Source organism: Plectrocnemia conspersa, unplaced genomic scaffold, assembly GCF_051122295.1.
Source record: "Plectrocnemia conspersa isolate PC_06_02 unplaced genomic scaffold, ASM5112229v1 ptg000004l, whole genome shotgun sequence".
NCBI lineage: Eukaryota > Metazoa > Arthropoda > Insecta > Trichoptera > Polycentropodidae > Plectrocnemia > Plectrocnemia conspersa.
This window is the reverse complement of record NW_028277168.1, coordinates 18255920-18280222: the sequence shown is the minus strand read 5'-3', so window position 1 is coordinate 18280222 and position 24303 is coordinate 18255920. Positions and strand designations below refer to the sequence as shown.

At 30.6% G+C, this 24303-nt stretch overlaps 3 protein-coding genes and 1 long non-coding RNA gene across 4 annotated transcripts; 2 read left to right on the top strand and 2 right to left on the bottom strand.

Annotated features, from left to right (window-relative positions):
* Positions 1–171: 171 nt before the first annotated feature.
* LOC148236146 (serine/threonine-protein kinase GE16371) lies at positions 172–13198 on the top strand. Its single transcript, XM_088183820.1, has 11 exons — positions 172–559; positions 6174–6273; positions 6342–6635; positions 6697–6974; positions 7057–7211; positions 7628–7746; positions 7816–7915; positions 7983–8128; positions 8191–8337; positions 8406–8660; positions 12622–13198. Exons 1-11 carry the CDS (start codon positions 300–302, stop codon positions 12673–12675), a joined length of 1908 nt encoding a protein of 635 aa, XP_088039946.1. The 5' UTR covers positions 172–299; the 3' UTR covers positions 12676–13198.
* Positions 8660–14325, bottom strand: LOC148236145 (uncharacterized). The gene is made up of 2 exons (XR_015809241.1): positions 11870–14325; positions 8660–11044 (listed from the first exon to the last, which is right to left on the bottom strand). It is a non-coding gene; the product is annotated as an uncharacterized LOC148236145 (long non-coding RNA).
* Positions 14326–14453: 128 nt separating this feature from the next.
* Positions 14454–16400, top strand: Trmt6 (tRNA methyltransferase 6 non-catalytic subunit). Its single transcript, XM_088183795.1, has 2 exons — positions 14454–15779; positions 16287–16400. Exons 1-2 carry the CDS (start codon positions 14544–14546, stop codon positions 16365–16367), a joined length of 1317 nt encoding a protein of 438 aa, XP_088039921.1. The 5' UTR covers positions 14454–14543; the 3' UTR covers positions 16368–16400.
* LOC148236143 (uncharacterized) lies at positions 16391–24122 on the bottom strand. Its single transcript, XM_088183794.1, has 12 exons — positions 24074–24122; positions 23421–23619; positions 22831–23005; positions 22612–22764; positions 22327–22544; positions 21835–22049; positions 21669–21760; positions 21476–21607; positions 21279–21419; positions 18528–18664; positions 18261–18460; positions 16391–18199 (listed from the first exon to the last, which is right to left on the bottom strand). The coding sequence occupies exons 2-12, from the start codon at positions 23595–23597 to the stop codon at positions 18064–18066; spliced, it is 1776 nt and encodes a 591-aa protein (XP_088039920.1). The 5' UTR covers positions 23598–23619; positions 24074–24122; the 3' UTR covers positions 16391–18063.
* Positions 24123–24303: the final 181 nt, after the last annotated feature.

Sequence of the window (24303 nt, the reverse complement as noted above, 5' to 3'; positions counted from 1 at the left end):
TATTGAAACGTTCTAAGCGACTATATTTTAATATATTATTATAGTTCATACTTGTCTATGTATTATTAAAAATTAATTTAAGAGAAATTGGCTTCAGGCTTGGCCTAGCTGTAATAAACAAGTAAAATTGTTTTTTTTAATTGTAAAATCGATTCGTTCGCGATATCATCTGTCAGAGCCGAGAGCTGGCCGGCGTCGCTATCGCTTCGGCCAAAAGGCCGGCTATGCGCTGTCGGCTCGGGCCCCTCGGGCGAGGCTGCTGAGGCGGCCTGGGGCTGTGGGGGCTGCGGCGGTACGGCATGGCCGGCAGCCCGATGGGCAGTCGCAGCGGGAGCCGAAGCCGCAGCGGCAGTCGCTGCAGCTCGGCGTGCGAGCTGCGACGGGAGCTGTCCGGGCTGAGGCTGGGGCGCGGCCCCGAAGACTCTGACGTCGTAGTCGGGGGCGTCCCGCGTCGCTCGGCGCTACGATCTGCCCGCAAGGCCCGCCGCGTGCGATTCTTCCGCAACGGAGACCGCTTCTATCCTGGCGCCGTGCTGCCGGTCTTGGCTGAAAGATACAGGTCAGGACTTAGTATTCTTCGCCCTGCGAACTATTTCATACATCATCGTGATATTCTATTTCGTACTTCGAAACGCATGTAAATCGAAAAGTAGCACATCCAAACTTTTCGGTCTGATTACTTCGTTCGTTTATTGAGTTCATAGATAATGTTTTTATATCTTGCATTATAATTGCACTATGCTGAAGAGATATTGAAATTTTCAGAATATTAACGGAAAACTTGAACACAATCGTATCTGTATTTGTATCCTAGTGCCTTTTTGCTAGTGTTGAGAGTGTTGAGATACAATTTATTGTATTCTCGGCGTAACATGTACCTCAATGATTTTGAGATATTATTCTTGACCCCTAAGACTCAAGAACGCTTTCCTCACATGAGCTAACCAGCTTCTCAATGCTCTTGCTGAACACAAGGATGTTTTCGACGATAGCTACGAGGAGCTGCCGGTAAACTCAATATTTCTAGTTCTGACCTTTATACTGACCTTGCTAATGAAAAAAGAGCAAATTTCCGCCTACCCTCTTCTCCCACCTTCCAAGGAGCCAATTAAATTTGATTTGGATGTTAGTGGAAATTTTTCGTTTATTACATTATATTTATAAAAACAATTCCAATACATATTAAAAATACACTGTAATTTTTGTACGGAGAGTTTGGTGGATGCTTAATAACATCCTAATTAAATTATTGTAATAGTGAAAACTCTCCTTTTTACTTTTACCAATTGCCATCTAACTTTTTCAAGATCAGTGTTTTATTTTGTTAAATATGCTGTAATTTTTTTGGTTGCGATCCAATCCAATAAGTGAAATATTATTTCTGGCCTTTGTGAAAACGACAGAAAGAATTTATGAAAGGATCGACATTATTTTTTTAATTAGTTATTTAAACAAACTACGTATCTAATTAACTGTTGTGAGGTATCGCAGCTAGTTATACCTAATTATTGTTTTTTTTTCTTAGTCGACTATTTTGTTGACGTCATATTCTCATAAACTTGACGCTAATAATGCACAACTGTATTTTCTACAATTTGTAAATGTTTCGATAATTAATATAATAAGTAAATTCTTTATCCAATTGCAATATCAATACGATATTTGACTGTATTTTTTATATAAATTATAAACAATAATTATGTATAAAAAGCTAGATAGATTTCCATTTAAGTAATTTGAAGCCAAAATAAGGTGACAATTTTTATGCTAACTTTTATTTACGTATTTATAATAAAAATGTAATTAACTACACAGTAATGACGATTATATATAAGATATGTTACAGGAAATTATTGAAGCAAATATAAAGTAAAATTAAACTAGTGTAAAAGTAAATAAATTTTTTCTACCATTTAAAAAAATCATAAAATGTGTGTACCTGCTTTCGACACCAAAATAAACTCTTGAAGTGATATCAATTTCAAATCGTTTATGGTCATAATTTAGTCGTAAAATTGTTGTTCCTAAATATTTTTTATGTATAATAAATAGTGGGTCCATTCTGTACAGATGTGATTCCCTTTGATACCTCGAGAGCTATAAATTCTGTTGTAATTTTTTTTGAGGTAGTCCTTGAGCTACATGACGATTCGATTCGACTTAGAAACATAACTCAGTCGTAATTAAATTAATATCTAATAATAAATATTGGGTCTCTTCTGTATAGACCGTAAATCAAATACAGTGCAAATTGTTTAGTACCACTGACGATTGCTAGTTGAAAAGATATTATTCTTGTAAAATTAAACATTTTAAACTTAGATAAGATACTGATTGACAACTTCTTCAAATTTTGTTTTTAAATATGCACTAGATAAGAAGTTACGATTTTTTTGGTAAACAACGTTTTTATTGAAAAAGTTGTGACTTCGCCCCATCCTCGCGGAAACATTTATGTACAGAACATTTATGTATCAATAACATAAAGAATTAAATACAGATATTACATATAAGATGGTAAAATACGACAAATATTAATTTATAACAGAAATCAAATATAAAAGGAAATTAAACACAGCAATCAAATATTACAATTTTTAAATAATCAACAAATATAAATCAGTAATATATTTAAAATTTAATACAGTATTTACATATAAAAAAGGTGTATCTTTACGACAAATATTAACAGTAAATAGAAATCAAATACATATAAAGCACAACCATCAAATATTAAAAATGTTCAATAATCATAAATATATAAAAAAAGAAACCAATCACATAAAGAATTATTAAATACAGACGTATATAAAAATATAGAATTACGATAAATATTCATTTATAATAGAAATCAAATATAAATATAAAACATAAATCAATTACAATTATTTTTTTCTATTTACAAATACAGCAGAATAATAAACAAACAAACTCTACGAGCCTTATGGTTTGCAAATATATCTATTACTTTTGAATAATCAATATTTTTGGCTAGCTCAACCTCAACCAACAGTAAGCCCAAAAATGGAAGACGATCTTAACACACAGTTGTCCACAAAAAATTTAATTCTTGATAAGCAACTAAATGATCATTCAGCTTGAGCTACAATTACTGGTATTGTACAAAAAATCTTAAACCAATAACAATATTTGAAAATAATGGGTCAAGCTTGAGTTTTTAATTTTATTTAGCAACTGTATGGGTCAAATATTTTTTGTTTCAATATCTGCATCATATATTGATTTTAAAAGTACTATTTCTTCAGATAACAGCTCACTAAGATCATCGTTATATTTGTTTCGTAGTTATTTTGCCTTTTCCTGAATCATGTCATCATTCAAGTCCCGAAATAAACACAGAAACTGAAAGTATTATTTATTTACTTTGCTGCATCAAATCTAGTTGTCAAATTACCGATAATACAATCCATAAAAAATATTAAATACATTCAATTTATATAATTGTTTCTTCGTTATATCTTTCTTCGTTCTTTTTCGGCGATCTGAAAATTCATTTATTTCGTCACTTTAGCAAAATATGGTCGCGCATTGTCATGTTGTAAAACCATTTGGGCTCTATTGATAATTGATAAACGGCTGGTCTAAAGAATTAAAATTATACCAACGATTAGCAACCTAATAATAACAATGTTTTGCTATAACATATACATACATATATATTTATTTGTATATTTAATTATTTTAAATCATTTAAACCGACTACATCTATCGCATCGAAATTTAATGCGAGGGTTGTTCTTGTTTATTATTAAATCTATTTATTATATATTATCAAATCTTGGAGGCAATGTGGAGAGTGCCATTCGTATTTCTTTTTCGACTACTAACCTAGCTCGATATTTGGTTTTCATTGCAGCCAGTATCGAAAAGCCTGTTTTGCATAAATAAGACACTACAAAAATAGTTTAGATGGTCTAACTTCTCACAATACATCATTCCTGTAATCGTTAGATCAAGTGGAAGAATTTCATTTCATTTCTTACACTATCCCATAAAATACGCCTTGCTTCAAATTTTTCCAGATTTTTTTCATATGATCACGAATGGTGGATTCGGAGAATCTGGGCTTCTCTGCCAGCTGAAGAATAGTTTGAGTCGGATTATTTTCAATTTCTGTAGTCAATACGTTTTTTTCCAATTTTGCAGGACTGTTTTTAATATCGAAATCTTATCATTCGAATTTTTTTAAATCATCTCTGATGCTTACGAAGATCTGATACGTCCCCAATTTATTTAATTTGCAGATATTTTTAATTAAAACTCGAATAACATGCAATTTCAACCTAATATATTTTTACCAGTGAAAATATAATTTATCTGGCAGGTGCTAGTGAATTTATATGATTTCAACTTTTCCATTTGTACTAATCATTATTTATTTAAATGCAATGTATAAATGTTACAATGAATGTGTATTTTTCGCTGAAGTAATTTTTTCACTAGCTAAAGTTCAAATACATTTTCAACAGTTGATATTTTTACTAGTGAAAATATAATTTAACTGATAGGCACTAGTGAAATTGTATGCTGTTCTAAAATGTCTATGAAACTCAATTTGACAGTTGTTCAAACTCAAACCTAACCTACACGATTTAAACAAGCCAAACTTGACCAAATAAAAGTTTTAAAACCAATTATAATTTTAGAACTTTCATTAGGTCAACTGTCGGGAGAAAATAAGCTGTAGTACAGATAGATGTCGCATCTCGCATATTACTCAATAGTTTGTTTGCACTTTAATTTTACACTATGTTTTAAAAATATGATAACTATCCTTACCGATATTACTACGGATTTTTGATACAAGAGTATTGGTCAGTTTATTCAAACCGAATTTTGGTAAATAGGAGGACGCAAAAACAATTATCACTTCTCAGAAGTCAAAAATTCACGTCAAAAGCAATAAAATCGCGTCGGTGCTGTCGCAGTAGGAACACTCGGTAACGAGCGTTCCCACTGCGACGGCATGGTTTTATTGCTTTTGATGTCAAGTTTTGTCTTCTGTGAAGGGATAATTGTTTTTTGCACTCTGCTATTGGGGAAAATTCGGTTTAGATATCCTTCATTCGATTCTCACTTATTGTTATAAGTCTTAATATAAACTCTAGATAACCGAGTGTTTCCACTGCGACACCATGATTTTATTGCTTTTGACATGGATTCTAAACAGGGACTTATTTGGGGGGGAGGGGCAGATAGGTGCATTTGCCTCTCCTTGAATTTGGCCAGAAAAATACATGTCATTTAATGAAATCGAAATATTAAAAACACAACCACTGACTTACTAACTTTTGCCCCCCCCCCTCCCTCTGGATAAAGCTTTAATGAAGTACATGTTTCCCTGTGGATCTGTCCCTGAATCGCACCCAAACGTTAATAGTACGTTATTAATTATTTTTGAAGTATATTTTATAAAATTTCGCTCTAAATGTACATGCAAGTAGTTTTGTTATATCATATTTCATATTCGGCGAAAAATAGAAATCCCTATATTACATTTATAATAATTGTATTACACTTATCTGTGAATATTTTCAGTTCATTGAACAGCTCCTAAAGCAGGGGTGGCCAACCCAAATGATCTTGTGGGCCACTTTGAAAATGCATCATAACTCCGCGAGCCACATATAAAATTATATATCCCCATATTAGATTTAGATACACTATAGACATTTTTTTGGAGTGAAAAATTGTCTATGGTGTATTGGCCATTATAAAATAAATATGTTTTGTAAAAGTGTGATGAATCTCACGGACCGGAAAAATGTTCAAGGCATGCAGACCGCGGATTGGCCACCCCTGTCCTAAAGTAATAAAAAATACTTTGTAACATACTGTAAAATATTTGAATCCATTAATTAAAATTTTTTATAAAAATAAATAGCCCTTTGCAAAATTAATGCCTTTTATGTTCTTCAATCTTGTTCATAGCAGTAAAAAATATAATTTACAGTAAAACTTTTGAATCCATAGAAAATATTTATTATTTCATGGTTCATCACTTACTGTTATGCTCCACTGGTGTGTTAGGACTAGATTTCTTCTTGCGTGTTGTTCTTAATAGTGCATCTAATATACATTGGACTGTAGATTTTCATTTTAAATAAAATTTGCTATTCTACTTTTTCATAGGTTACATTTATTTTTTTCAGATCTTTCGACAGCCTCACTGCAGATCTTACACGCATCCTGGTAGACAATGTCACTCTACCGAGCGGAGTCAGGACCATCTACTCGCTTGACGGGAAGAAGGTAATAATAATTTTGCGAAGTAATAAATATACATTTAGAAATTAATTAATCATATGTGCAATATAAAGATTATTGAACTGGAGGAACTGGAGGATGGAAAGTCTTACGTATGCGCCGGCAAAGGCGAAACGTTTAAAAAGCTAGACTATAACTCGCAAGCTTCTTCGAGGCTCAATACGCCCGAAAACCCAACAAATCCATCGCTCACATCCGTGCTGAGAACTCCCAACAATCGACTGTCTAAAGTATTCGGAACAGAAACTAATTACGGGAACGGCAATGTGAAAGTCACGCTCAATGAACTTTCGGCAGTCAGGCCGCGTATAGTCACCATCATAAGAAACGGCGTTAAGCCGAGAAAGGTAAAATTCGACATATTAAATCTGATATGATTTAATTATGTACTAACAATGATCGTTGCAGGTGTTTAGGTTATTATTGAACAAACGCAACAGTCCCAGTTTTGAACATGTTCTGAGTGCCATTACAGAATGCATAAAACTGGATACGGGTTGCGTGAGAAGGGTCTTTACTCTTTCGGGTCAACCCGTTTTGCAATTGGACGGGTTTTTTGAATCTGAAGACGTTTTCTTCGCTTATGGAAATGAAAGGTACTTACAAGAGGACTTTCAATTGGAATTCGAAGAAAGCAAAGCTATCCAACAGTATAAAAAACCGTTGAGCGTCCGTAATGTCACTAGGTATGTATTTTTTATAATAATAATGAGTTAATTGCAGTTTTGTCATATGAATGTTATGTTATGTTTATACAATCGTTTGTAGGAATGGACCCAAACCAAAGATGCCGGTGAAGGCGGGAAAAGAGAGAGTAAAAGATGCAAATGGAGAGTCGCATGATACTATTATCAATCATGAAAATAACGGGTTAATTCTTCCAGAGCCGCTTAGATCAAAATACATTATTGGAAAATTTATAGGTAATATATATATAAATATATAGGTATAAGTAAACAAGTACGGCTAGGGAAATAATGTAAGGAGGTGTGAATTTGTATAAAATATTCCTAAGACAATATGCAAAAATAAAAATGTGGCAGGTTTTTTCAGTGGAATAAAGAAACATCTTCATGCATTAAAAAATAAATTATAATATTAAGTATTTTTTATATTATATTTTATATGTATCTTACGATTAAATTTGTTCAGTGTATAAACAATTAGCTGTATCAGCTAAATAAATAAATAATAAAGCATTTTAATGCATTATGCAAATGTGGCGTTTATTTTAAGCAACTACTTAAAATGACCTTTAGAATCTTAATAAATTGCAAGATTTTCTTAAAACTCCAGTTAGGTTATATGTATTAATAATTATTTTTTAATTTTTGCATAGGAGATGGAAACTTTGCTATTGTAAGAGTATGTCAACATCGAGAGACTGGTGAAAAGTTTGCGTTAAAAATAATAGATAAAGCTAAATGCACAGGAAAAGAGCAATATTTAGAAACAGAGGTAATCATATTTTTTCTTATGCAAAAGAAATTTTCATTAAATAATTATATAAATTTATGATAATTACAGGTTCGAGTGATGCGCCAACTCTGCCATCCGAGAGTGGTGTCATTAATCACTGATCACGATACGCCGGATTGGCTATACTTGGTGATCGAGCTCGTTAAAGGTATATACATGTATTTTTATGTATTTTAATAAAATTACATAATTTTAATATCGATATATTATTCAAGGTGGAGATCTATTCGATAGTATCGCTGCTTCTTATAAATTTTGCGAAGAACGTGCGCGACTTATGATTGGACATTTGGCTTCGGCGATGGCGTATCTTCATTGCAGGGGAATTGTCCATAGAGATATCAAGCCTGAGAATCTTCTTGTGAGTAAATTTTTTTTAAATCAATCAAGTAATTACATAACTTACGGTTTTAATTATTGCAGGTGGAAGTGGAAGGTGATGAGATAGTCGGTTTAAAGTTAGGTGATTTTGGCTTGGCGTGCGAAGTTACGCGGCCGCTTTACACTGTTTGCGGCACTCCGACGTATATAGCTCCAGAAATTCTTTTAGAAACCGGATACGGTTTCAAGGTTAATCATATCTATGCTTATTAGTGTTATTCAGATGTATTAAATACTTTTTTTTTTATTGTATTCAGATTGACGTATGGGCAGCCGGAGTGATCTTATATATTTTGCTGTGTGGATTTCCACCGTTCATAGCGCCGGATGGCGATCAAGAAGCCCTCTTTGATGCAATCCTTGAGGGTTGCTATGATTTTCCAAGTCCGCATTGGTCGAACGTGAGTCGCGGTGCACGCGATCTCGTTACGAACATGTTGCAAAGATCTCCTATTTTACGATTTAGCGCGGAAGATGTGCTTGATCATGCTTGGCTAGCCGGAAGTTATATGGTATTATTTAATTATATATTATAACGAACATATTAGGTTGAGTATTGAGTCATATTTTTTTTCTTATTGTTGATGTAAGCATGTCTGATATATTTTGACAGAAGTTTTAGATAAGACGCGATAGATTATCAATATATAAAGAATAACATTTTTGGAATGTTCTCTATAGTTAAAAAAATTAAATTGCAAAAATGTAGGTTAATTTGTCTGCTTCTTAAATTTGTCATATGAATAGTACTTTTAAGAAGTGCTGAAGATTCTTTCAGTGACTGCAGTTATAATAAGTAGCTTTCTATGACATCAGCGCATCTTTGTTTTGGGCTGATACATATATACTATTAAACAAAGTTCAGCTAAATGTTTCATCACTAAACATTATGTTTGATGGATTATCTATAAATTCTGTCACTTTGATTTACTCATCTATATTAAAACATTCACTATTAAATGTTGAGTAGAAAATATTGGCGACATAATTGATCCTTCTTAAATTTTCTATGACGTCCTGTTTATATTTTTTCTAGTGGACAATAAGATAAATATTGTGCTATCTTTGAAACATTTGCTACTTCACTTACCATTGGACTATTTATTTAACCTTTGTATATCAGCTTCTGTTACTGGCGAGAATTTCCGAATCCAATTATGAAAAATAATCGGAGCCGAGTAGTATTTGCTTTAGAAGTAAATAACATTTTTTTTCAAACATATTTTCTTAGTATTTAATACATAAATATTTAAATAGTAATCTCAAAAGCTCGGCAAGCAAAGGATTAAGCATTGACATTCATTCACATAACAAATTCTAGTTTTAATTCACTAATTTATATCATGCATTGAGTTTTCTAGTGAGTTAACAATGCTGAAATTGTCCATATATGCTGCGGAAGCACTGAAAATAAGTTGTAACTATACTCTATTTTTCTTAAGTCAGTGTACAAAAACAAATATATGCAAATTGTACGTGATCACTGGGAATAGAGCTGAATTAAAACAATATTAATTCAAGGTATATATCAAAATAAAAAATACATTTAGAGCAAAGTAGGGATTATTATAAATAAAATGTGTAACTATAACGATAGTATAAGGAGCAATAGAATAATAATCTCGAGAACAACAGACTAACACCACCCTGTATACTTACACATATGGTAATGCCCCTCAAGGCGACCGACCGATCACAGAGCAAAAGTTTAAAAACATGTCGCATTGAACGATCTTTTTGTGCGTAACTGTTAAAAATATTTTGTTTACATTATTGTACAGTAGGTGGCCAAATTATTAGGGACAGTACTATAATTTATATTGTGATGAATTTACTGGTTTTAGGTCTTATAGTTATTTTTTATTCATTAGTGTTTTATTTAGATAATAAAAATTCTAATAAAATTCTTAAAAAAATGTTAATATTTAGTTTTGTCACCCTTTGCTGCAATTGGGGTTTTTAGGCGTTGGGGCATGCTTTCTATGCAGATTGCTAGATATTTTTTATTAAAATTTTATTAAATTTTTAGCGCTCGCCCTCTAGAGGGGCGTTGTGGTGTTGGAAGCCAGGAAATAGTGAGGCGGATGTTCCAAAAATGATATGATGGTAGTTTAGCGACTCTGATTGAATACTGTTCTGCGACTTTCTTTATTTGCTCAATTACTCCATATGTATAGTAAATATTTAATTCGATACAAACGTGAATAATGATAATTATATATTCATGCGCAACGCGTGTAAATAATTAATAATATACGATTTGATTAATTTGTAACATGTGTCTATAATAATTTACTCGTTGCTATGCGAATTTATTTTTAATAAAATAATATGAGGTTATTGAACCCGACCATTAGCAGTAATTATATTGTTGGTCCCAACAATACCTCCCCCAAGCAATTTACAATTGTGAAAAAAATTAAACTAGAAAATGAGATGAAACTCTTGCAGTCAGACAAAATGTTATTGGATTTTTTGCTGTGTTGGAGCTGTATAATTAGATTTTATTAGAACTTTCATTTTATAAATAAAACACTAATGAATAAAAAATAACTACAAGGCCTAAATCAGTAAATTGATCACAACACTCATTCAAACTTTAAAATACAAAAATAATAATGCTGTCCCTAATAATTTGGCTTCCTACTGTATATAGAAAATGATATGTAATATTTAGATTCTTAAGTAACGCTATTTATTGGCTACTTGATTACAACGTAAGTGTTTAACTGATCTGTGATTGGGAACAGGGCAGCGGAGTGCGAAGCTTATTCTTGCAGTCTTCCTTTTTTCATTCAATATCTTAATTTTTTAAAGTAAAATAAGGGAGCACTATTTGCTACGATATTTTATCCACAGCTTCCCCCAAGCCACTATTATGTATATGTTATTAGTCCTACACTCTATTTTTTTTCAAGAGACATCGCTTTATGTGTTATTCGCAAAAAGCTTCTAATTGGTTGTTCACTTGAAGGGATCCACCCCCAAATACTATTTCAACAGGGTAGTATTGGTTTGCTGTTCGCGAGATTTTATTTGCGTGTGCATACGGTTGCCGAATTTTTTAAGTGTAAAAATGTCTTTTACCGACACCATTACTAAAATTAACCCCTGTAGTCCTCCAAAAAAACGGACTAAAAGAAATCACATAAAGATTTTTTAAAAAAAAACACTATTTTAAATATATATTAAAGGGAAATTTTGGAAAATTCCAACCAAATTATTGACAAAGTATCAACAAAGGCAGGAGTGTGTAAAAATCAATTTATTGAGTATATAAACATAATAACTTTAAGTATTCAGAAATGTATAAATTATTTTATGGGGCTTTTGACAATAACGCCAGAAATATGGAAAAAATGTGTTGTGCATGTTAAGGATATGGTTGAAATTTATATGTGGGAATTAGATAATGTGATGGAATTAAATATTCAGTCATTTTTATTAATGTAAACTAGAATTGATTCCTCAAATCGATTTTATTTGATTTATTTCATTAAGTTGTTTTATATTTAGTATTTAAAATATGATTTATTTATAATCCTTGCCTTTAGTATCAGTTTTTACGTGTTTTCTAATTGTAAATGTTTTTAAAATTAATGAAGTGTTTTATTTATTTAAAAAAAGTCGTTTATTTTTTTTGATTCAGCCCTGTACTCAGCGATCACGTGAACCCCGCGTGCATTTGTTATTGTCGACTGACTCTTTTAAAAAAATAGACTGTAGATATATTCTAGCATACACTTCCTAGAGATAAATATTTGGATCTCTTTTGTTGACTATTTTTCTTCTAAATCATACAAAAAGGTCAAAAGATGCTCCCACAAAAATCATAGCTAAACTTCAGAAATTGTTTGACAAATGACTGATAACAGCAAATCCCGATAAAAACATTTTAATTATGTTTATCCGTAGAAAAAAACACATGCCACAATAAATGTATAAGACTAGATCTCGATTGGTAAAAATCAAATAAGTACCAATGATTCCAAATTAACTTGGAAGCCATAAAATTGTTTAAGAAATAAAAACGCAAAGTATACAGGTAAAAGTAATTTAAATACTGAAAATAAACTACAAATCAGATAAAATACACAATAATGCTACAAATCTAAATGCTCCTTGGTTTGTCTGCAACTTGTTTATTTTGGGGCTTAAAATATCCAACTGTCCACCTGAATACTTGAATAAATTAAACTTGGAAATATTAAAATTAAAATAGATTAGATTATCATTGAAACTTTTTTCTAATAAAATAAAAAGACATCTAAGTAAATGGCTTTATGCCAAAGAATTGGTACATCAAATATTAATCGCTGTGTATATATATACATATACTTTATTTTAAACTCTTGGCTCATGAATGCCAAATTGTATTGTGAAAAATTAGATTTTGTAAACTGCAAAGTGACGACTTCATACTCAACTCAATATTGTCGTATTTTTATTTATTTAATTGCATATTTTTAACAGGACTCTCAAGATACAGATGAATCCGCCCAAGAAGACAACAATGGTTCTATGTAAATGTTAGTGAAATTGACAATAATATTATTATTATCAGAATGGTGTGAAGGAGTGTATCAGTGAATTACCAAATAAAAAATTGAAATTTTAGTAACAAAAACAATTAATTTATATAACAATTTTAATGATATGATGGTGCATTGTTTTAAATTGATACTTTATCGTCATCCAAATTAAAAAAAACGAAATATATATTGTGAATATTTTATTGTATTTATTTTTAAGAAGTTATTTTTCTATTTATGTTTTTCTTTCTCTTTAACTTTTATCAGTATTTTTGCTTCAAAGATTTCCTTTTTAAATAATAATGAGACAAATACAGTGATCGTTCCTTATCTTAGTAGACTGACATATATTGTGACAAGCAATATCTTAATTCAATAACTGCCAATGGTGATTTTTATGACTTTTCAGTTTAACAGCGCATTACGACGAATCTCATGTTGCATTTTTAACGATAGTCGTATTTCACGCATTGTGATAAGATTTGATGTTTAATTTTGAATTCGACAAAAAAAGAAAAGACTTGAACACGAGGAATTATTTAGAACAAATTATGGTTTTTGTTATACGTACATGTAAAATTAATTAAATACTAATATTAAGTTGTAAAATGTGATGATTTTTTGTTCTTATATTTATTATACATGCCAATGTGAATGCGTTTACACCTTTAAAGAAAGATATATTTAATAATGATTATTTTGGAGTTTAATAAAATTTTACAAGTATGATTTATTTTTTGATTTTATTTATTTTTCGTTCAATAAGCGATACTGTGGTTTGGTTTATCGCTGATGAGCAATAATACATCGAACTTTATTTAAGAAATTATGAATAAGGCGCTTAAGTATCGCGTACTAATATGGTCAGTTTATGCATTTCTTGCTTCTGTTGACGTCAATTATTGTGCTCTGAATGTATATTTATGGTTTATTACAAATGTGTCAAAACTATGTATGTTCCTAAAATGTATAGTTAATCGAAGAGGGACCAACATCACGATTGGAAATGCCATATTCCATGCATATCCCAATGATATGAACAAAGGCTGATAGAACGATTTTATTAATATGAGCTATGATCAACTGCACTTCTTTTGTATTCAATCAATTTATTTGTATTTGGTTTATATGTGAAATTAGGGCTATGCAATATTTTATTATATAAATATTTTGCTTTTGTATAAGAGACTAAAACAATGCAGGTCATTGTTAAAACAGTAGTATCTAATGTATACAAGTGCTTGATTTTTATGTATTTTTGCTAAAGAGTGAAAAATAAAGATGCCAATTCATATCAATAGACTTATACATCAGAAAATGTACCTAAATTAAGATTTAATTTAATTTTTAAATGGGCTAGTGAGATTCTCTCTTTAATACATTTTTAATTGTGAATATGAATATTTAATCGCTCGTTTATTTTTATATTTAAATTTTATTTGTAGCAGATTTGCTAATAACGTAATCCCAATAGAGCTTTATATGGGATTTATTTAAATACAAAAAATAAATAGAAATTTGCCAAAAACAAATTTATTTAAGTTTAATATACGTGTGCGAGGCTTAGTTTTAAGTATTTTGAATAAATATGCTACGGAGCTTTTAATGTTGATTATTTTTGTACAAATAAATAGTTTTTACCCAATTAAATATTTATTTATTTAAGATAATTATCTTTTAAATTATTAAAACACTCCCCTCGTTTATTTTTTTAATCTAAGATATAATTATTGTTCTTTATAAACGAATATAAAAAATATTTTGTATATGAGCATAATTTATTGTGCTATGGCCAAAAAAGTTTGGTTATGTTATTTGACGTACGCGTGTTGTGTTGAAGTTTAAAAAATTGATTCATTAAAAATGGTGATGGAAGTCTGTAACGAAGATACGATAGATGTCGGCAAATATATTATAATCCAACGCCAAAAATACACAAAACTACAAAAATTTGGCAGTTTAACAGCCAGAGCAAATCTCGGAAACGATCAAATAGAATTGGAGAACATAGCAAAATGTAAATATTTCACTACGTTCAAAATGATACCAAAAGGCAAAGGTAAACAACGACTATTTAGCTTAGAATTAGCCGAACAATCCGATATTGTCGTGAAAGATAATATTAATTTGCAAGAATCTGGTTCAGACAACCGGAACATAATCGACGATGGAAAATCTCAGAAGTTATCTAAAGAGGAGATCGAGGCTCTCCGCGAAAACACTGGCGATTCGACTGAAATCTTAGAAACGCTCATATCGAACTCAAATACATTTCATGCTAAAACGGAATATTCACAAGAAAAGTACATAAGAAAGAAACAGAAAAAGTACTTTGAATATATATCGATTAAGAAACCTACGATTAGACTCATAGCTGAAATAATGATTCGGCAAGATCCTGGTAAAATTTTAGGCATAAGATCGGATATTTTATCGCAGATTTTATCATATTCTAATATCAACGAACATGGCAATCATTTATTGTATGATTCTGGTAGTAATGGACTGTTATGTGCCACAGCTTTAAGCGCAATCGGTGCAGATACTACTGGCAGATTGATTCATATGCATCCGGGTAATACGTTCCAAAAACAGGCGTTATTGGCTATGAATTTTCCTTCAGAGCAATTATCAAGATGCGTATCGGTCAATATATATTCAGTATTACGACATTTCTATCAAGACGGTCAATCGAAAAGGTGTAGCGATGTAGATATGAATATTAGTCATAAGAGAAAATTATCAGAAGTCGAAGATATCGTCGATGATAATCCGACGAAAAAAGCAAACATAGATGATGAAAATCAATCAAAAGATGAATTAGAAATTACTATGAAACCCAAGACTGTTCCTTGCTGGAAGCTAGATAATGAAAAGGCATGTTTTATACTTCGCGACAAAGTAGATTCGTTGATCATAACCAGTAAAGAACACCCTTTGAGCATCTTCAAATCCCTTCTTCCGTTTGTTAAAACGGGAAGACCGTTTGTCATATTCAATCAATACAAAGAACCGATTCAAGAATGTTATTCCACTTTTAAGAAAATGCCAAATGTTACGTGTTTAAAAATGACTTCTTCGTGGATGCGAAATTATCAGGTATTTTCCATTAGTATTTTTTTATTAACACTTAACTGAAGGGTCTGGTAGTATATACCCGTCGCGTTTGCTGATGGTAATCCACGAAACAGGTGGAATCTACCTTTTTTACTTCAAATGTCCTGTAATATCTACCCGCAAAAACTGAAAATTATTGTGCTCTCTATAGAATGAATATGTACCATATGAAAAAATATATTAAGACTTTATTTTTTCTCTTGATTAGAGATAAAAGTGTATTTTTACACATATTGAGATAGTAAAATGCTGTTATAATCCGCCGACAAGTTTTTTTAAATAAAAATAAAACTCATTTTAGATGTAAATCAATTAGGTTTTAATTTTAATTTTATCCTGCTCAGATTGAACTAGCATACAAGTCAAAAAAATAATATTATTCCATTTTTTCTACTAACTTGAGTTATGCGAAATTCTCGCAAAACTGCCCATTATCACGCAGCAAGCGGTGAAAAAACTATGCATCAATTAAGTATTATTATTTTTTAGGTGATGACTAACAGGACGCATCCAGACGTACTGATGCAAGGAAGCAGTGGATTTTTACTTTGCGGATGGATAGTACAATAAAAATATTAAAATAAAAATAAATGTTGTGAAAAATGTTGTTTTATTATATGTATTAAAAAGACGTACACTTAATGCAATAACAGTCCATTAAATTTAAATTTAGTACACATTTCTGGTATTTTCCCGTAAATGCATTATTTTTATATGCATATTTGAGGTAGGGATAATCGTAAATAAATTCTAAATAATATTAAACTTTTTTATGCCCGCCGCTTTCCTCATACATCAGTTCGAAAACTTTTCAGCCAATGTAACTACGTAATACTTATTGCAGTACATTTCTTAAAATACATGTTAAATAATAATATAGTATTAAAAAAATTAAAACTTGCATGTAGCGTTATTATAAATTTAAATAAAAATACAAATATTTTGTAAATATTAAAAACTATATAATTTGAAATGATCCTCGTATACAGTGGTAACCAATATTAAAAGAGTTGTAGGTGTCTGCGTGGAATTTTAGTGAAATGCTAAATATTTCTTAATTTGTAAAACATTTTCATTGTAGTATATAAACTGCAATAGGAAAATGGGCCAAACTATTACCAATTAAGTAGGAAATAGACCAATTAACATTTTACTTATACCAAGAGGTTATCACTTGTAAAGAAGATACTTTTTTGAGATCATTGTATTAAATTCACAATACAAGAGCTTCAAACAGGAAATAAGCCAAAGATCTTTAGCTGTGTTACCAATTTTTTTATTATTATTGTATTTGCTTCAGGAGTAAATAACAATTTTTATGTAATGTTTTTTCATTAAGTAATATTCAATAATACTTAAAAAAGTAATCCCAAAAGCTCAGCAACTGAATGATCAAATGTTTTTTAAATCTGATTAATTTATATAACTCCTGAGAATATCACAATACTGTTCATTTTATGCAGTTTTTATTGTTTAGATTGTTTGACTATGCAGTTTTTCATTTCGATTCAATAAACAATTTAAAAATAAATTCACACGTTATTTTACCACTTATAGATGAATATATATTGTGATTCATCATCATTATATATATAAAAATAAATTGATCATTGATCAATATATATGGCGATACAAACTTCGATCACAATGAGACTAAATATTAAACAATAATTTTTTATCACTTTAAAGGTATTGAGATTATAATTCAGTGTCTATATTGTTATTTTACTGATGATCTCTATCACATGCTTACAATATTACGAGATACTAATTTTAGTTAACCTTTTGATAGCACATTACAACAAATATTTAAGATACAAATGTCACAACACAACTACTTTATAATCATATACATATAGATATGTGTTAAGAAGACATTCAAACAATTCTTGCACTAAAATTACTAATTAATTGTGCATCTTAACATATTATTTGTGTAACATCAGTAGGGCAAATAATGAACTGGTATATTAAATTTGAGATTTTTTGGCATCAAATAAAATATGACTGCTGTTACTTATTAACATCAATAAGTATGCATTAATTAAAAATATATTAATTTATAAGAAAACTTTTGTATCACAATGCAATGAGTAAGATTATGTTTTATATTTCAGGATTTTTTAAAACCAAACTATTATTTTACGTTATATGTGATTGATGCGTCTACGTTAATATTAAGATAAACATTAAATACGCATCAAAACTAAAGCAAAATAAATGCGAAAGTAATATCAACAAGAGAAAAAAACCTTTAAAATTTTTTTTAGCACAATGTTTCTAAAAAAAAGTTATTAATCATTTCTGGTATGCGCTCGTCAAATCCTCCAATATCCAAGATGTCTACTGAATCAGCAGTCGCAGTTACAGACTTTGAGGAAGACAGAGCGATTGTCACAGCTCTGTAAATTTAACAACCCAAATTAACAAGACGTGAAATTATTATATTAAATAGATACTCACTTTGCTTTAGGCATGGCCATTGTCATTTGGTAATGCGATAGAGCGCCTTTTAAATCAGTGGAAGTCTTCCTGACGATGCCTAAGTTTTTCCTGGCTCTGCTCGGCGTGTCGGTGATGGTGATGAATAAATCGTATTTTTTCTTATTGGTTACGGCCCAATCGAACGGCTTATTCAAGCTAATCAAACCGGTGTTTGCAGCCTAAATATATAGATAAATAATAATAATCATTCTTATAGCTAAACAACGAAAAGAAGAAAGTACAAACCCTCAATTTCCTCTCAGCGTCTTCCAATGATGGTATAACTTTCGCATCAAACTCAATGCATTGTATACTTTTGTGCGAGTATATTGAAATCGTAGTTTTATTGATTAGTTTTAATAGATGCATCGCTAGGACAACACCTGTAATAATAAATATAAATAGAAATTGTACGAATTGTGTTTATTTCATAATCGACCTGATATTATAAAGATGTAATTAAGAAGTCTGATTAATTCTAAAAACAATGTCAATATTGAGATTGTGCATATACATCTACATGCATCTCATGAACATTTCTATATATCCAAAAATAATAAATACATGTTTATAAAAATGTAATAAGACGTGTGAGACAGCAAAATATCTGAAGGAATACTTTCGGACCGACTTGTAAAGACGATGATTAGTGTCGATATAAAAACGAATTATATGAGTCAAAAGCAATAAAATCGTGCCGTCGCAGTTGAAACGCTTGGTTATCTACCGTTCATACTAAGACTTTCTATAATTCAATAAATGAGAATCGAATGAAGGAAGCATATCTAAACCGAATTTTGACCAATAGGAGAGCGCAAAAAACAATTTTCCTTTTTCAGAAGTCAAAAATCCACATCAAAAGCAATAAAATCGTACCGTCGCAGTGGGAACACTCGTTACCGAGCGTTCCCAATGCGACAGCTCCAACATGATTTTATTGCTTTTGATGTGAATTTTGACTTCTGAAAAGAGATAATTGTTTTAGGACTCTCCTATTGACCAAAATTCGGTTTGAATACACTTTAATATCAGTAGATAGCTATAATAGTTTTACAACATCAAAATGCAGAAAAACTATAGAGCAATATGCGAGATGCGCCATCTGTCTGTTCTTCTTCTGCTTATTTACCCCTGAGAGATGAGTTGGCTTAGTTTGTATTTTGGATTTGACCTAATGGAAGTACTAGAAATTTGAGTTGGGTTTGGTTAATTTGTGTAGATGAGGTTTGGGTTTAAACAACAAATGGACGTTTCTCAACTGTCAAATTGAGTTTTATATACATTTTAGAGCAGTATATAATTTCACTAGCGCCTATCAGTTAAATTATATTTTCGCTAGAAGAAATATATATCTACTGGTGAAAATGTATTTGAACTTTTAAATATTTATTCAATGTACCGGAGAACCACAGCGTGATATTTATGAGGGAACCCTTTAGTTCTAGTCGTAATGAGAGCTTTTGTGTTATCGTATTATTGTCTAAGTGATCACTTTTGGTCAGAGTAATTATGCGAGTTTTAAGAATAGAATCCCATACAAACGTGGCTCGGTATGGTCCCCACATATTTCACTAGTGAAAATATACCTTCACTGAAAAATACACATTCACTGTAACATTTATACATGGCACTTGAATAAATAATGATCGTGTAAATGTAAGGAAAAGTTGAAATTATACAATTTTACTAGCACTTACCAGATAAATTATATTTTTACTAGTAAAAATATATATCTACTGGTGAAAATGTAGTCCGATATGATTTTTTTTAGATTTTCTTTGAGGGATAACCTGAGAATTTCTGGTTTAGGACTAAAGTCGTAATTTCAGATTTTTCCAGAAGGGAGGGGGGGGGGGCAAAAATTTTTTCAGTGGTCGTTTTTGTAATATTTCGATTTCATTATGATTCATAGTATTTTATTAAATGGCATGCATTCCTCCCTTCTCAAAATAAAGCCCATGATTGTAGCGGAGCAGTTTTGCACATTTGCAAAAAATAAGTATTGTTTTGGAAAACTTGCCATAACATTCAAACTTGAAGGAATTTTAAAACAAAAGATTTAGTACTACTTCTTCTTAACCTGAAGTATCTAAATAAATATGATAAGTACATCGCACGTATATCCGTATTGTGTGCTTTAAAACTAATAGTAGAGGCGTAAACCTAAACTTGCTATCTCTTTATCAATTATGAATAATGATGGAATGGATAGCTCTAGAACTGACTGTGTTAACACAAATAGAGTATAGTCGAAATTTTGAGGAAGTTAAATATTATTTTTTATGAATTTTGTAAGAAATTTACCTTTATAATGGAATGTATTTAAACAAATAAATTTTTAGTGGTTCTCAACCTATGTTCTACGAATTTAATTGTTGAAAAAAAACCTTAGCTGCTATCTTTATAATTGAATGTTTTTAATTGATGCAGTTTCCGCATGATATGGAGTGAGTGTGAATGTAAAATAGTTTATGCTGATTCTAGCTGTATTAGTTTTTTTCAAATAAGATCTTATTTTTAGATACTGTTAAATTTATTAATGATAATCTTACCAAATTAACTGACTTGAATAAATTGTAATTAATATCATTTCAATTTTGGTTTGTTTTAAATTTTTTAAGTACAACGCAGGAAATTTATATTTTTGTAGATTAAAATTTGAAACTGTCCATTGTAATTTTTTTGAGTTAAGCCAGATTTTTCGCAAATGTGCTTGATGTTTACATTTTGGATCGGATAGCCTATTTTGTGCCCCTTACCTAGTTTTAATTTGGTATTTTTATCTAATTTTAAACTAAATATTGATGTATTACTTAATAAAAAAAATGCTATTTACCCCGAAAGCAAATACCCTACAGTAAATTAAGAATGTATCCGGGTTTTTTTCAATGATAACGTCGAATCTGTCAATATTCACTAAAGTAGCAAATGCCGATACATCGAATTTCAGCAACCGAAGGGTTAAATAGTAGAGCAACTTTTGCAAAAAAATCTTACCAGCATCTCCAGGTGATACATTCTTATTATAAAAACATTTAGCCGTTTTTCTCGTAGTCTCCGGGAAATCTGCAACCTCATCTATTCCTTCTTCTGGTGCATCACCTTCATTTGGCTTCATTTTTTTCTTAGGTCTTGAAACTAAACTCAACATTGAATTAAAATTCTCACGATATTGTCCAAACTAAAGAACATACCCTGAAACATATGGTCTCCCATATCGAGCGTAATCAAGCAGCGAGCGTTGATTAACACGTCGATGGCCAGCAAACTTCTTTCCATTAAAGACATTAAAGAACCCATCAACAAATTAGAAACTGACATTATTCCTATAATATAAACACCATGTAACATTAGCAAATAAATACTTAAACATTAACAAAGACATACTTTCATTTTCTTTTAAGTCCTCTTCAGGTTTTGACCTTTTAACATTCTTTTTGTTATCGTTATCCTTTTTCTTGTGTTTATTATTCATCAGTCTACAATTATATTTTATAACTTTAGATATGCCATTCATTTCATAAATTAACATAAAAGTAAATATATAACTCACTTGGTTTTTTTTAAATTACAATATTTAATGAAAGCGGTAATAGGCGAAGCTGTAGCGTTTGATATTTTTTTTACAATATCTAATGATATAGATTTATAATTTTGCAACACTTTTCTTCCTGCACCGTCGTAATTTACAGAACAGATATTTTGTAAATTTTCAACACTAGCAAGTACTTCGTCGATTGAAGCTCTATCGATGATAGCATTCCAAACCTAGAACATGATTCAAATTAATTTTATAATTGATATAAATTTTATTACTGTCTACTAGAAAGGAAGAGCTCATTACATTTTTTTCACAATTGAGAAGTGTGTTAAAAATAATTTTAATTTACTCTTGCTATGAAATATTAATGTCAAAATTCATTTCATATAAAATGGTTTAAAACAACCAATATAAAACTGAAGGAATATATTATTTTTCAAACAAAGAGATAGATTTTAATTTAATGGTATAGAAAACACAATAAAGAAATATACAAAATCATACCTTAGCTGAATTTTTATTGTCAAATAACATTGCTGGAGGGATGTTTTGAAACTGTACAAAATCATTGTTCTTTATGATTTCAGCTGCCTTATTGAAGTCTTTACAATTTTTCAACTTATCTACTATCCTTATCTCCGACACGACATTTTTTGGAATAGACTCTAAGCCCGAGAACCCATCAGTTCCGTTGAAAATATACTTGCAAAATAAACCATGCGCTGTAACATACAGTATAAAAAGTCAAATTACATAGAATGCATTACATATAAAAATATGTTTATTTACGTTCACTGATATTTGGGGCATGGAGCAAATTATGGATATCTTTATGTTTCCATCCGTAAGCACTTTTAAACGCACAACAATCATGGGTTATTTTTTTAAAATCGCACGCTTCATACCACACAGTCATGATAGTTTGCCAGAATGATCCCTTTTCTGAAATTAAATTATATAGAATTTAATCTTGACATGTATGCTTTCAATAATTTATGTCAAACGTACTTATATCGAAATCTTTAGCATATTTGTTGAACAACATCAGTTCTTTGCTAGTAGTTATCACGATAGGTACTATAGAACATGCTAAAGTACGAACATCGTCGAAACCTATATCTTTAGGTATGTGTTTGATTATGCCTGCGAATGCATATATGGGATAAGATAAAGATGAATTTGTCTGAAAATAAACAAATAATAATTAAACATGAGCATAAGCAGGTATCGTCAGTATGAAAGATGACCATAACAATTGAAAAAAAGTTATATTAATAAAGGACAATTTAAATGAGCAATACATAAATTAATTATTCCATAAAACAAATTGTTTGTGCATTGGTGTTGGATAGATTAGGTGCAAGCGAGCATTGGTCAGAACAGTGAACACCCTATGAATAACTCTCCGAAACGAATCCTTTTACAAATAAAAAATCCGAAGATTTACCTTACATAAATGCACATATCTCTTAAAATAATTTCCTATTTAATAAAGTAATACCAAATAAATATTGTTAAATATTGACAATAGCAATTTAATTAAAAATTGAGACCACCAATATCTATGAATTTTAATAAAATAATAAAAATTTGTATACCTTTGCTACGCGTACAACACCCAATGAGGATTCAGCTAATTCGATCGTTTCGGTGACCTTTATGAACATCTCTTTAAGTTCATCACTCGTCGTATTGATGAAATCATCGCCGACTGTATATTTCAATGTACATTGGCCGGTATATACGAACCGTCTCAATTTCTTTTCGTAATCCATTTTCACAACGACAATCTTCAATCTGATAAATAACATATCGTAAGCAAATAAAATGGTAAATATATTATAACATTCAACGATTGATAAAACTTAAAAAAGATACGAGTATATATAAGGTGACCGGACGTTTTTCTTTGAGGAGGATTTTCTCCTCAAAATTGTTGCCTACCTTGAATGAAAATGTTCTTCTGGAACAAAAATTACAGATGATCTTTAAGCAAAAATGTCCAAAAATGACCATATTTTAGCTCTCGCAGCAATTTGCCCTAATATAAAAAATATCAAGATGGCCTTCTGGTCACCTTAGTATATATAATATTATTGTACGTTGAATATTTGCACAACAATAATACAGGTCATGGGTCATATCTGGATTTAGTCAGAGGAGAAAAATATAAATTAAACCAGCAACACTGATGCTAGAAATAATATTCAGCCTGTGGTCGTAAAGTTGATGAATTGTCAAAAATGCATACCCACATCTGCCGTTTGTCAAACTTCGCCGCTGACACAGTTGGCCGTAATAAAAATTAAAACGAAATTAATACGCGTCAACTTGGCCGTAAATTAACGACCATGTCTGATCTTATTATTTTTACATTCAGCAAATCAATAAGATTCCACTTTGAATATTTTGCATCAATTAATATGCAATATTATAAATAATTGAAAATACAAATCTGAGAATTCTATAGTTAGGCCAAAT

What these genes read in the sequence shown, in the direction of transcription:
- LOC148236146 (XM_088183820.1), top strand. Translation starts at nt 300, where the DNA reads ATGGCCGGCAGCCCGATGGGCAGTCGCAGCGGGAGCCGAAGCCGCAGC. An exon ending in AGCAATATTTAGAAACAGAG is followed by an intron (nt 7,747 to 7,815) that starts GTAATCATATTT and finishes TGATAATTACAG; the next exon opens with GTTCGAGTGATGCGCCAACT. An exon ending in GGTGATCGAGCTCGTTAAAG is followed by an intron (nt 7,916 to 7,982) that starts GTATATACATGT and finishes ATATTATTCAAG; the next exon opens with GTGGAGATCTATTCGATAGT.
- Trmt6 (XM_088183795.1), top strand. Translation starts at nt 14,544, where the DNA reads ATGGTGATGGAAGTCTGTAACGAAGATACGATAGATGTCGGCAAATAT. An exon ending in CGTGGATGCGAAATTATCAG is followed by an intron (nt 15,780 to 16,286) that starts GTATTTTCCATT and finishes ATTATTTTTTAG; the next exon opens with GTGATGACTAACAGGACGCA.
- LOC148236143 (XM_088183794.1), bottom strand. Translation starts at nt 23,597, where the DNA reads ATGGATTACGAAAAGAAATTGAGACGGTTCGTATATACCGGCCAATGT. An exon ending in ACAATAAAAATTCAGCTAAG is followed by an intron (nt 22,050 to 22,326) that starts GTATGATTTTGT and finishes ATCATGTTCTAG; the next exon opens with GTTTGGAATGCTATCATCGA. An exon ending in TGTAATTTAAAAAAAACCAA is followed by an intron (nt 21,761 to 21,834) that starts GTGAGTTATATA and finishes ATATAATTGTAG; the next exon opens with ACTGATGAATAATAAACACA.